Source organism: Neolamprologus brichardi, chromosome 11 (genome assembly GCF_056152115.1).
Source record: "Neolamprologus brichardi isolate AB-2024 chromosome 11, ASM5615211v1, whole genome shotgun sequence".
Lineage (NCBI taxonomy): Eukaryota > Metazoa > Chordata > Actinopteri > Cichliformes > Cichlidae > Neolamprologus > Neolamprologus brichardi.
The window spans coordinates 22,620,622-22,634,942 of record NC_142114.1 but is presented as its reverse complement, the minus strand read 5'-3'; the positions used below and the strand labels follow the sequence as shown (position 1 = coordinate 22,634,942).

Here is a 14,321-nt window from a genome sequence, read left to right as displayed (position 1 = left end):
AACGATCAAGCAACCTACAAATAGATGTTCAATGTATGTATTCATTTTCCATATTTACTCTTTACATATCACAACTAGAATTCCATTAATAGGATTGAAGGATGTACAATACATGAATTATTGTAATGAAACTATAAGCAGTAACTGATCTTTGGGGTGGAGTTAAATAAAGACTGACATTAATCACATTACAAGTAGTTAATTTCAGCATTGGTTATTAAAATTAGGGATTTCTGACAGGCACTATATTAGGAACATAGTAAGAAGAACTAGAAATTCAAACTTTTATCAAATGACTCTAGAACTTCCATCAATAAATCAGCAAAAAAAGATAAAGACAGAAGAAAAAGTTATTTTATTGGACATGAACAGAGTCTTTAGAAAGATACAAGCCAAGAAAAATAACATGCATTTTACTCTTCAGTTTGAAAACTTTATATCGGTGTGGTTTGCTCTCTACTCATACTTAGAGCTACAATATTGTGTTAGGCACTCAAGAGTATTTAATATTGTCTTTAAAAATATCTTTTGGGGCACTACTGTATTACAAACATTCACACTTAATCTGTAAATATAACTGCCTCAACATTTCAGTCTGCATGTTTCTGTGCTCATTTTTCAGATTCACCAAAAAACATCACAGTTTCAGTCAGTCCCTCTGGTCCAGTACCAGAGAACAGCAACGTGTCTCTGACCTGCAGCAGTAATGCCAACCCAGCAGTGAGGAAGTACATGTGGTACAGAGCTGATGGAGACCAGGAGAATTTTATTTTATTTATTAATATAGCTTAAACATTAAAGTCTCCAGAGACAGACGAAGATTTTTCTGCAAGGCTGAAAATGAGATTGGAGTTGGACGTTCTAACCTGACTCACCTTGATGTTCAGTGTATGTATCACACAATTAAAATATTTAAAAGTTTAAGCATAACTTGAGCAGGTTTAACATGTACATCGTATCACTATTCATGGCAGATTGTGAAACACAGTGTGGATTTTACAGTGGAGTCCTTCCTTGGGTCCTTGCTGGTGTGTTTTTCAGTGTCAGCGTGATCTGTGCAGTATCCTTTGGTATGTTGGTTCCTTTGGTAAACTGGTTGTTGATTAAAACTAAAAGTCCTGCAGATGTTTCCATAAAATATTTTTCAATACTTGTTTTGTATTCTTGTAGCAAAGTACAAAAGAATGTGAAGCCACAAGAAGAGGACAGAACTTACATGTCACTGAATCGTAGAAATGTCAGCGCTTCAGAGTATGACGTCATTAACACAGCTCCAAAGTGACCTTCACTGATCCTTCAGGAGCTATCTAATTTTGTTTTATTTTGTGTTTTTGACAAATAATTATCAGTCATACTTGTCTTTACTGAAATGCATTTAATAGCAACTGAGCTCTTATATATCAGTTTTTTAAAGGGTGCTGGAGTTGCTCAATTTGGTGGGATTGCACAACACCTGTAGAAATTTCTTCCTAAAGCTTTGATACTGACTATAATCCTGTTTGCTGATAATGTCAAAGGTTATAGTGTTTCTCTTTGTTTTTATTTTTGATCATATGTTTATTCTGCATCCAATGTGAAGAATCGGGAGCAGGGACATGTTTATGGAATTACATAATTTATGCAGTTTAGAGTAGTATTCCAGTCACTGTGCAATGTTGCATTAGGATTGTGGTGAAGTTACTGTGAGTAAAACAATAATGCAATTACACTGGTAACTTACTATATTCTGTTCTTTGTGTAGGATTGGACGACAACCTTGCGTGGGTGGCAGAGGAAAACTGCTCAATGAACAACAGGAAAGACAGATTTGTAACATGGTGATGGCAAATAATGCCATCACATTGAGACAGATCCGTAATGCCATCCTTCAGGACAATCATATATTCCAGAATATAAACACAATAAGCATCTCCACAATAGACCGGGTTTTGAAGAAGCATCAGATGACAATGAAACAAATCTCCAGGGTACCATTTGAGAGGAACTCTGACAGAGTGAAGGAGCTGCGCTACCAGTATGTAAATGTAAGTCAGTTACTGGTTGTCTCTCATTATAACCTTACCTGTAATCACAGTAAGCAGTAGTTCACTTATTTGGTTTCAATACCTCCTTTACCTGATTTCAGAATCAGTATTTGCTCCATCTGACTTCACCAATTTCAACAGAAAACTGCAGTTTACTGTATGATACGATTCTCATTATAATCCTTATTTTGTTGTCTCCCTATCAAGTATATCTAATACTGTAGGTTTTACTGTAACATCTCAGTAAGTCATCAGTGCAGTACTTCCTCATAGGCCTATCACTAGTTTAGAACCACTGGAGTAGTGGCCTGTAGTATATTGAACCTGTGGGGGAGAACATGTAATTGTCTAAATGTAGCATATGACTCTTCTGTATGACTGATTTTATGTTCTTTACTCTATTTTGGAGAATAATGGCATTGGAAGGACATGAGACCCCTCACATCCTGGTGTTTGTGGATGAAGCTGGCTTCAACCTGGACAAGGGCCGAAGATGTGGCCGTAATATTACAGTTTTTCTCCATTGGTTTGGCTCATTTCTTGAAACAGAAATTACATTCTCAAAATAACATGGACAAACCTCCAAACCTCTTGGCAAATGTTCACAACAGAATGGCATTTCTCATTCATTTTATCAAATGGCAAATGCCTTAGTACATGTCTCAATTGTCTCAGTGCATCTTTGCAAATGATTAAGTACAAGTAGCCTACAGTTATACAGTTAGCCCACATGTAGCACATTTTCCAAATGAATAGATCTTATAGATCAAAACTGATTAGTTGATTCTCAGTCTAATGATCATTCTCTCCAAAACATGTCAGCATGATTTCTTTGTATAAGTACTCGCATGCATAACCGTCTGTTCAATTGTCAAAATTGGTCAAGAACATAATACCACGAATACCATATATGAATTTCTTTGAATATTTGATAAATTGATGACCGTCATTGACAGTCAGGTGAAACTAGGTGTCACACACAGGTGTGTTCCATGATTGTGTGCTGCCAAACACAGGTATATAGAGCTTGACTAGAGCCAGTCCGATCTCTGAACATGGATAGACAAGGCCAAGCAAACGGACAAGGGGAAGTTCTTCCTCAAGGAAGAGGAGGAAGAAGAAGAAGAAGAAGAGAAGGACTGAGAATGCCTGGTGGAGGAATAGGGGGAAGAGGAGGCCGAGGAGCACGAAGACACTGTGCTGTCCCAAATGAAATTCGGGCCACAATTATAGACCATGTCATAAACCATGGCCTCACAATGGCAGAGGCAGGTCGTCGAGTGCAGCCTAATGTGCCTCGCTCTACAGTCTCCTCCATCATCCAAACCTTTCGCAGGGAAAACAGGTACTCTATGTAATCTATAATGGAATTATATGTTGTATAGGACAGGGCACTGTGCGTGAGGCAAAAAATGTATAACTTACTGTAGAGATTTTGTGTGCACCTGCCTACAGTGGTAGGTCTATACTAGCAGGTGGAGAGGACTAGTGGAATGTTTTGATACTAAATATGACAAGAAATATATTGAACAAATTACTGTCAACTATGGAATTACATAATTTATGCAGTTTAGAGTAGTATTCCAGTCACTGTACAATGTTGCATTAGGATTGTGGTAAAGTTACTGTGAGTAAAACAATAATGCAATTACACTGGTAACTTACTATATTCTGTTCTTTGTGTAGGATTGGACGACAACCTTGCGTGGGTGGCAGAGGAAAACTGCTCAATGAACAACAGCAAAGACAGATTTGTAACATGGTGATGGCAAATAATGCCATCACTTTGAGACAGATCCGTAATGCCATCCTTCAGGACAATCATATATTCCAGAATATAAACACAATAAGCATCTCCACAATAGACCGGGTTTTGAAGAAGCATCAGATGACAATGAAACAAATCTCCAGGGTACCATTTGAGAGGAACTCTGACAGAGTGAAGGAGCTGCGCTACCAGTATGTAAATGTAAGTCAGTTACTGGTTGTCTCTCATTATAACCTTACCTGTAATCATAGTAAGCAGTAGTTCACTTATTTGGTTTCAATACCTCATTTACCTGAGGTTTACCTCAATACTTCATTTACCTGATTTCAGAATCAGTATTTGCTTCATCTGACTTCAACAATTTCAACAGAAAACTGCAGTTTACTGTATGATACGATTCTCATTATAATCCTTATTTTGTTGTCTCCCAATCAAATCTATCTAATACTGTAGGTTTTACTGTAACATCTCAGTAAGTCATCAGTGCAGTACTTCCTCATAGGCCTATCACTAGTTTAGAACCACTGGAGTAGTGGCCTGTAGTATATTGAACCTGTGGGGGAGAACATGTAATTGTCTAACTGAACTATATGACTCTTCTGTATGCCTGATTTTATGTTCTTTACACTATTTTAGAGAATAATGGCATTGGAAGGACATGAGACCCCTCACATCCTGGTGTTCGTGGATGAAGCTGGCTTCAAACTGGCCAAGGGCCGAAGACGTGGCCGTAATATTATTGGCCACCGGGCCACAGTGGATGTCCCAGGTCAGCGAGGGGGCAATTTCTGCCATTTCTGAGAATGGTGTGGCCACTCACATCCCCAGTCTTGGCCCATACAACACACACAAGCTCCTCATCTTCTTGGATCGCCTTTATACCAATTTTATCCCTGAAAACGAGAGAGGTCTCATAGGGCCTCACCTACCCATTTATGTAATTGTGTGGGACAATGTCAATTTCCACCATAGCCCACTCATTAGGGGCTGGTTTGCAACGCATCCAAGGATGGTCATGGGGTTCCTACCACCTTACTCTCCTTTCCTCAATCCGATAGAGGAGTTTTTCTCTGCTTGGAGGTGGAGAGTGTATGAGCATCATGCTCAGGATCAGCCGTCCCTGCTCCATGCTATGGACGCAGCGTGTGACGACATTACAGGAGATCAATGCAGGGGATGGTTGTGGCATGCACGCCGTTTCTTCCCTCGTTGCATCGCAAGAGAAAGTATCCGCTGTGATGTGGACGAGAATCTGTGGCCAGACGGACAACAGCGTGTAAATAATCAGGAGGGTGAAGACAAGGACAAGAGCGGGAGAATGAGTACAGCGACCACTGAATAAGTCCTTGTTTTTTGATTTTGTGTTTATACAATTTACTACTGTAATGTACATTTTCTTTTTACATATGTATGAAACTTTCTTTGCGTATGAATAAAAAATGGTTATCATTTCCTTGGTAGTGTGAGTGCAATCTGTGATGTCAAACCTTGGAGGCTACTCTTTTCTGTTGTATATTGTTGGTCCTCTGCCATAGTGACAAAACATCTAAACATTTTGTATGGCAGTACTCACACAATGCCAAAGGGACGATGCATTTTGGGGGCACTGACTATTCAGATTAGAAAGAAATGTAGGTTTGACACATGAGTGAACTGTTTTAGGGGAGATATGAGCTTTTGCAGGTGGACCATGTTGTTGTGATCAACCATCCAGGTTTATTTTGACAAAAGCAACAAGAATGATGAGAATGTCCGATCTGTGTCGAGAAATGAGCCAAAGCTATTGAGAAGGATCTTTGTCATTTTGGAGACACTGACTGTTTAAATGAAAAAGGGATTTAGATTGAAGCCTGAGTGAACAGTTTTGGATGAGATATGAGCTTTTGCAGGTGAGCTATAGTGTTGTGCTAAACTGTAAGAGTGTTTTGCCAAATGATCTTAGAGTTTTGAGAATGTAATTTCTGTTTCAAGAAATGAGCCAAACCAATGGAGAAAAACTAATGTGGAGTGATTGCAAATGTTTACAGCAGTTTCTATGTTGCAGAGATTGTGGAAAGAAAAGGTGACAGTTACTTCTAGTCATGTTCACACTCACTGTGTCTTTTGTGTAAGTTCCTCATTTGACATCTTTTTTGAACACTTCTGTAAAAACCTCACATCCAAAGAACTGACTGCTCGACAAACATCATGAAATCATGTAAGTTATCACATTTTCACTATGATACAAATATCAAGGTTTTAGGAAAATATGATGTGATTTTCTGTAGTTCTTTGATTCACAGATATTTAGATGAATTGTCATATTTTTGACATTTGTAGAAAAATTAATCCAAAGAAAATTAAAAAGTTTATAAGACTATTAAGACATGAATTCGCGGTCTTTAGTAGAATTTTTCAGAAATCAGAAACATAAATTATGTTTAATTGTTGAAGAATATTTTTAATAAATTGTATAACTGCTTTAGACTCACACCTTCCTCTTTCTTCTCTTTCATCATTTAATGATTAAACTTTGTGAAATCAACACTGTATGTATATACTCTGTATAAGGCTGAACATTTATGTATCTATATTTTTCAAAGTGACAATAACTAGCAGTAGTAATTTTGACCTTACATGACATCTTAACAGCCTTTCCTTGGTTAACAAATAATCATGTAAAGTGTTTCCTGTGTAAACTTCAGATTCCCTTAAACTTCACTCTCTTGCAACAAAGATGGCTGGAACTCTGACTTTTCTTCTCGTTAGTTCTCTGCTGCAGGGTGAGTGAAAGAAACTCAAAATCTACTTTGTGTAGGATGATTAAAGTTGATAATAATGACACACTATTGTTAATTTAAATCATTTACTTAAATTATCTGACATCACTATTCAAGATGAATGTGCAGTAAACTTCCAAGGCTTTTTATTGATGAGATATTTACAGTAAAATGGGGCGATCGTGGCTCAAGAGTTGGGAGTTCGCCTTGTAATCGGGAGGTTGCTGGTTCAAGCCCCGGCTTGGACAGTCTCGGTCATTGTGTCCTTGGGCAAGACACTTCACCTACCGCCTACTGGTGTTGGCCAGAAGGGCCGATGGCGCGATATGGCAGCCTCGCTTCTGTCAGTCTGCCCCAGGGCAGCTGTGGCTACAACGGTAGCTTGCCTCCACCAGTATGTGTGTGTGAATTGGTGGATGACTGGGTGTGTAAAGCGCTTTGGGGTCCCTAGGGGGGACTAGTAAAAGTGCTATACAAATACAGACCATTTACCATATAAAAGTGTTTTGTATTATTATCTGAATTCAATACTGAGTCATTGTAACGCGATAAATATGAAGGAAGAGATAAAACTGCTTGAGTTTTTGTTGATATTGTTGTTTTTTGTTATTGTGTTGTGTTTCAGGTGCACTGTGCAGAACATTCAACATCAAAATGCCACAGAAGATAAATGTTTTGAGAGGATCCTGTGTGACCATCCCCTGCTCCTTTGATGTAGAGAACACGCATGAAAAGAACTTAGATGATTCATGTAAAGCATATTGGAGTGATTCACTTTCATTTAACTGTGAAAATGCAAAACTAAATCCAACTAAAGAGATGACAGGAGACTTAACAAAGAAAGACTGCACCACAACTTTCAATGATGCAAGTTATCTTCAAAGTGCTAAATACTATTTCAGACTGGAGTGTAATAATGGACTGAAATACAAATTTAAACAAACTGGTGTAGATATTTCATTCATAGGTAAGATATTTGTTTTATCCATTTAGTGACAATTCATGAACAAATTACACTTGTGGAACTGCTTTGAGCTTGCTCTGAATTCACTCAATTTTACTCAGCATATAAAAACTGAAACTGCTGCTCATTGACTGACCAGAATGTCTTCCCACCAGCTGCTCCTCCCTCACCGACTCTGACTCCATCCACACTGGAGGTGAAGGAGGGAGCCTCAGTGAGTCTGACGTGCTCTGCTCCAGCTCCATGTTGGTCTCATCCTCCAGCTCTGACATGGAGCCCTAACCTGGGTCAGAGTCAGGAGACACTGCAGGAGAATCAGGACAAAACTAAAGTCAAGACCTCTGTTATGAGTTTCACTGCTTCTCACCTCCATCATGGAAATAAAATCTCCTGCACTTCTGTCTACCAGAAACAAGATGGTAGCCCTGATGTCACTGCTGAAACAAGTTTAACTCCTGATATTTCATGTGAGTTTATTTTTTCTCTTCTAAACTGAAATCGCAATAATATACTTTCTTGACTTGGTTTAAATTAGACATAAAATGGTCAGTCAATTACAGTTATTTTATGAGTATGCCATAACAATGTCTTTGGGTTTTATAAAATATAATGAAGACTTTTAAAGTTTGAATTTAATTTCATACTTTCAATTCATACATGCAGACTTTACTCTTCAAACTATTTTTACTGATGTGTGATCGTGTTAATGATTTACATCTTTCTTTTTTTAGCTTTGTATTTTACTTTAGGATGTCTTCAAACTGACAACACAAAACGACATTTAGTGAGTCATGTTGGACAGTCGTTTTTATTTAAAACAGCAGTTTTTCGTTTACATCCTATTATAACATTATAGTGTTTCTAATTTAACACATGAGCTTGTCGGAGCTCTCAGATTCACTCTAAAGCTCGAACAAGAAAGTAGAATTGCAGAAAAGTTTTACTTTTGACATTTGGCTTTGTGGTCTGTAATAAGAAGTTCTATTAATAGTTCAGCTAAAGTGTAAAATGACCTTAGATGTTTGATTTACATAATATTACATTTAACACATTATCATAATACTCATTTTTAGATTCACCCAAAGATGTGCAAATTTCTGTCAGTCCTTCTGCTCCAATATTAGAAAACCAAAAAGTGACTCTGACCTGCAGCAGTAATGCCAACCCAGCAGTAGAAAACTACACCTGGTACAGAGCTGATGGAGACAAGGAGACATTTATTGGGACTGGAAGCTCTTTTAATATTGCTGTTTCAACAATCAAAAGTACATTTTTCTGCAAGGCTACAAATCCACTTGGATGTGAACGATCAAGCAACCTACAAATAGATGTTCAATATATGTATTAATTTTCCATATTTACTCTTTACATATCACAACTAGAATTCTATTAATAGGATTGAAGGATGTACAATACATGAATTATTGTATGGAAACTATAAGCAGTAACTGATCTTTGGGGTGGAGTTAAATAAAGACTGACATTAATCACATTACAAGTAGTTAATTTCAGCATTGGTTATTAAATGTAGGGATTTCTGACAGGCACTATATTAGGAACATAGTAAGAAGAACTAGAAATTCAAACTTTTATCAAATGACTCTAGAACTTGCATCAATAAATCAACAAAAAAAGATAAAGACAGAAGAAAAAGTTATTTTATCGGACATGAACAGAGTCTTTAGAAAGATACAAGCCAAGAAAAATAACATGCGTTTTTACTCTTCAGTTTGAAAACTTTATATCGGTGTGGTTTGCTCTCTACTCATACTTAGAGGTACAATATTGTGTTAGGCACTCAAGAGTATTTAATATTATCTTTAAAAATATATTTTGGGGCACTACTGTATTACAGACATTCACACTTAATCTGTAAATATAACTGCCTCAACATTTCAGTCTGCATGTTTCTGTGCTCATTTTTTCAGATTCACCGAAAAACATCACAGTTTCAGTCAGTCCCTCTGGTCCAGTACCAGAAAACAGCAACGTGTCTCTGACATGCAGCAGTAATGCCAACCCAGCAGTGAGGAACTACATGTGGTACAGAGCTGATGGAGACCAGGAGAATTTTATTTGGACAGGGACCAGCTTAAACATTAAAGTCTCCAGAGACAAACGAAGATTTTTCTGCAAGGCTGAAAATGAGATTGGAATTGAACGTTTTAACCTGACTCACCTTGATGTTCAGTGTATGTATTACACAATTAAATATTTAAAAGTTTAAGCATAACTTGAGCAGGTTTAACATGTACATCGTATCACTATTCATGGCAGGTTGTGAAACACAGTGTGGATTTTACAGTGGAGTCCTTCCTTGGGTCCTTGCTGGTGTGTTTTTCAGTGTCAGCGTGATCTGTGCAGCTTTCCTTTGGTATGTAGGTTCCTTTGGTAAACTGGTTGTTGATTAAAAGTCCTGCAGATGTTTCCATAATATATTTTTCAATACTTGTTTTGTGTTCTTGTAGCAAAGTACAAAAGAATGTGAAGCCACAAGAAGAGGACAGAACTTACATGTCACTGAATCGTAGAAATGTCAGCGCTTCAGAGTATGACGTCATTAACACAGCTCCAAAGTGACCTTCACTGATCCTTCAGGAGCTATCTAATTTTGTTTTATTTTGTGTTTTTGACAAATAATTATCAGTCATACTTGTCTTTACTGAAATGCATTTAATAGCAACTGAGCGCTTATATATCAGTTTTTTAAAGGGTGCTGGAGTTGGTCAATTTGGTGGGATTGCGCAACACCTGTAGAAAATGTATGATATGTTTATCACTAGGTCACACTCAAATTGAAGAAACTATTGGCTTAACCCTTTGAGGTCCTCACCAAGAAAAAAGTAATGGAAAGTTTTTTTTGTTTGCATTTCTTATTGATTTGGGTGAGTAATAACCACAATCAATTTTTTTTTTTCAATAGAACCTGTAGTTTCTAAAATATTGATCTCTACCAAACGGTTGAAATGTCCCTTTATGGTAAAAGTATGAAATGTCATGCAAATAGAAGTACATTAGATAATACAGTTAAAAAAAATCAAATAAAGGGCCAAATTATAATTAAATTAATAATAAAATCTATCCAGGGCATTGGATAAAGTTTATTTCTAGTAGCATGCCAGTGAACATTGCTGTTTTCATTCCATCAAAGGAAAGTATTATATCAAACAACAAAATACATAGTTTTTTTCATCTGCAAATGTGAAAAATGTGCTACAGCACAAAATACTCACATTCAGGCCACTTCTGATTGAATGCTACTGTGCAAAATCAGTTAACTGTTTAACTGTTAACTTGGTTCAAACACAGCCAGGTGGAACCCTTTTGAAAGCCATCGGTTTCTGGTCCAGTAGGGCACAGTCCCTCTTGTAGAACAGGGTCCAAGTCAAGGATGTATCAGAAAAGTGGAATATGCCATCTCCTTAACTTGTAACTTATAACTTGTCTTATACAGGTGTAATAGCATATCAGAAAGTTTAATTTCTCCCGCATGCTAATTATATACAGGAATGAGTGATGGGCATGGAATGGTGATCTTTGCATTGGACTCTTTGCTCCACCGTTTGACCGATGAACCCACAGGCATTGTTTAGGAGGTTGACACATTTCTTGTCAAACCATTTCATTGCAATCCGACCTTCATCAGACCTGTAATAACAGGCTCCTTGGCCCTTCTTCATCAGGTCTTTGTTTGCCATCAGGGGAGCTCCACCAGTGCAGTTTGGTCATACAGTACCAATGCACCTGAAACCCAAGGAGGTGTGCAAGTTCTGGACCAAGCTGAAACTTGTGAAGAACTGAGGTTCTTTTATGGGTTTGCAAAGTGTTTTTTACAACGTTGGCCCCTTAGAGGTAGCTTCTGTTCCTTTTCACTCAGGGGAGCATTGAAGAATGTAGACCCCCCCTTGATACAGTAGTCGTGGATGATGCCAGATGAACTTGCTTGGCAGAACAATTTAAAGTCCCACTCATCTGGTTTGTTGGCAATATACTGGTGGAGAGTGCCAGCCCTTGTGGCTTCATATGAAACCATGACCTCAAACACACTGTGTGTTGAAGGTGTGTTGCCTGGTGGAAGAATAGGGGGAAGAGGAGGCCGAGGAGCACGAAGACACTGTGCTGTCCCGAATGAAATTCGGGCCACAATTATAGACCATGTCATAAACCATGGCCTCACAATGGCAGAGGCAGGTCGTCGAGTGCAGCCTAATGTGCCTTGCTCTACAGTCTCCTCCATCATCCAAACCTTTCGCAGGGAAAACAGGTACTCTATGTAATCTATAATGGAATTATATGTTGTATAGGACAGGGCACTGTGCGTGAGGCAAAAAATGTATAACTTACTGTAGAGATTTTGTGTGCACCTGCCTACAGTGGTAGGTCTATACTAGCAGGTGGAGAGGACTAGTGGAATGTTTTGATACTAAATATGACAAGAAATATATTGAACAAATTACTGTCAACTATGGAATTACATAATTTATGCAGTTTAGAGTAGTATTCCAGTCACTGTACAATGTTGCATTAGGATTGTGGTAAAGTTACTGTGAGTAAAACAATAATGCAATTACACTGGTAACTTACTATATTCTGTTCTTTGTGTAGGATTGGACGACAACCTTACGTGGGTGGCAGAGGAAAACTGCTCAATGAACAACAGGAAAGACAGATTTGTAACATGGTGAAGGCAAATAATGCCATCACGTTGAGACAGATCCGTGATGCCATCCTTCAGGACAATCATATATTCCAGAATATAAACACAATAAGCATCTCCACAATAGACCGGGTTTTGAAGAAGCATCAGATGACAATGAAACAAATCTCCAGGGTACCATTTGAGAGGAACTCTGACAGAGTGAAGGAGCTGCGCTACCAGTATGTAAATGTAAGTCAGTTACTGGTTGTCTCTCATTATAACCTTACCTGTAATCATAGTAAGCAGTAGTTCACTTATTTGGTTTCAATACCTCATTTACCTGAGGTTTACCTCAATACTTCATTTACCTGAGGTTTACCTCAATACTTCATTTACCTGAGGTTTACCTCAATACTTCATTTACCTGATTTCAGAATCAGTATTTGCTTCATCTAACTTCAACAATTTCAACAGAAAACTGCAGTTTACTGTATGATACGATTCTCATTATAATCCTTATTTTGTTGTCTCCCAATCAAATCTATCTAATACTGTAGGTTTTACTGTAACATCTCAGTAAGTCATCAGTGCAGTACTTCCTCATAGGCCTATCACTAGTTTAGAACCACTGGAGTAGTGGCCTGTAGTATATTGAACCTGTGGGGGAGAACATGTAATTGTCTAACTGAACTATATGACTCTTCTGTATGCCTGATTTTATATTCTTTACCCTATTTTAGAGAATAATGGCATTGGAAGGACATGAGACCCCTCACATCCTGGTGTTCGTGGATGAAGCTGGCTTCAAACTGGCCAAGGGCCGAAGACGTGGCCGTAATATTATTGGCCACCGGGCCACAGTGGATGTCCCAGGTCAGTGAGGGGGCAGTTTCTGCCATTTCTGAGAATGGTGTGGCCACTCACATCCCCAGTCTTGGCCCATACAACACACACAAGCTCCTCATCTTCTTGGATCGCCTTTATACCGATTTTATCCCTGAAAACGAGAGAGGTCTCATAGGGCCTCACCTACCCATTTATGTAATTGTGTGGGACAATGTCAATTTCCACCATAGCCCACTCATTAGGGGCTGGTTTGCAACGCATCCAAGGATGGTCATGGGGTTCCTACCACCTTACTCTCCTTTCCTCAATCCGATAGAGGAGTTTTTCTCTGCTTGGAGGTGGAGAGTGTATGAGCATCATGCTCAGGATCAGCCGTCCCTGCTCCATGGTATGGACGCAGCGTGTGACGACATTACAGGAGATCAATGCAGGGGATGGTTGCGGCATGCACGCCGTTTCTTCCCTCGTTGCATCGCAAGAGAAAGTATCCGCTGTGATGTGGACGAGAATCTGTGGCCAGACGGACAACAGCGTGTAAATAATCAGGAGGGTGAAGACAAGGACAAGAGCGGGAGAATGAGTACAGCGACCACTGAATAAGTCCTTGTATTTTGATTTTGTGTTTATACAATTTACTACTGTAATGTACATTTTCTTTTTACATATGTATGAAACTTTCTTTGCGTGTGAATAAAAAATGGTTATCATTTCCTTGGTAGTGTGAGTGCAATCTGTGATGTCAAACCTTGGAGGCTACTCTTTTCTGTTGCATATTGTTGGTCCTCTGCCATAGTGACAAAACATCTAAACATTTTGTATGGCAGTACTCACACAATGCCAAAGGGACGATGCATTTTGGGGGCACTGACTATTCAGATTAGAAAGAAATGTAGGTTTGACACATGAGTGAACTGTTTTAGGGGAGATATGAGCTTTTGCAGGTGGACCATGTTGTTGTGATCAACCATCCAGGTTTATTTTGACAAAAGCACCAAGAATGATGAGAATGTCCGATCTGTGTCGAGAAATGAGCCAAAGCTATTGAGAAGGATTTTTGCCATTTTGGAGACACTGACTGTTTAAATGAGAAAGGGATTTAGATTGAAGCCTGAGTGAACAGTTTTGGATGAGATATGAGCTTTTGCAGGTGAGCTATAGTGTTGTGCTAAACTGTAAGAGTGTTTTGTCAAATGATCTTAGAGTTTTGAGAATGTAATTTCTGTTTCAAGAAATGAGCCAAACCAATGGAGAAAAACTCATGTGGAGGGATTGCAAATGTTTACAGCAGTTTCTATGTTGCAGAGATTGTGGAAAGAAAAGG

At 38.5% G+C, this 14,321-nt stretch overlaps 1 protein-coding gene across 1 annotated transcript; it reads left to right on the top strand.

The window, feature by feature from the left end:
* Positions 1-5,950: 5,950 nt before the first annotated feature.
* On the top strand, positions 5,951-10,095 carry LOC148100555 (sialic acid-binding Ig-like lectin 14). Its single transcript, XM_087847808.1, has 8 exons — positions 5,951-5,989; positions 6,477-6,554; positions 7,177-7,518; positions 7,671-7,982; positions 8,589-8,852; positions 9,444-9,707; positions 9,793-9,889; positions 9,984-10,095. The coding sequence occupies exons 1-8, from the start codon at positions 5,980-5,982 to the stop codon at positions 10,093-10,095; spliced, it is 1,479 nt and encodes a 492-aa protein (XP_087703934.1). The 5' UTR covers positions 5,951-5,979.
* The last annotated feature ends 4,226 nt before the right edge of the window (positions 10,096-14,321 follow it).

Coding starts and splice junctions, on each gene's coding strand:
- LOC148100555 (XM_087847808.1), top strand. Junction 6,555..7,176: donor CGTTAGTTCTCTGCTGCAGG/GTGAGTGAAAGA, acceptor GTTGTGTTTCAG/GTGCACTGTGCAGAACATTC. Junction 9,708..9,792: donor GACTCACCTTGATGTTCAGT/GTATGTATTACA, acceptor TATTCATGGCAG/GTTGTGAAACACAGTGTGGA.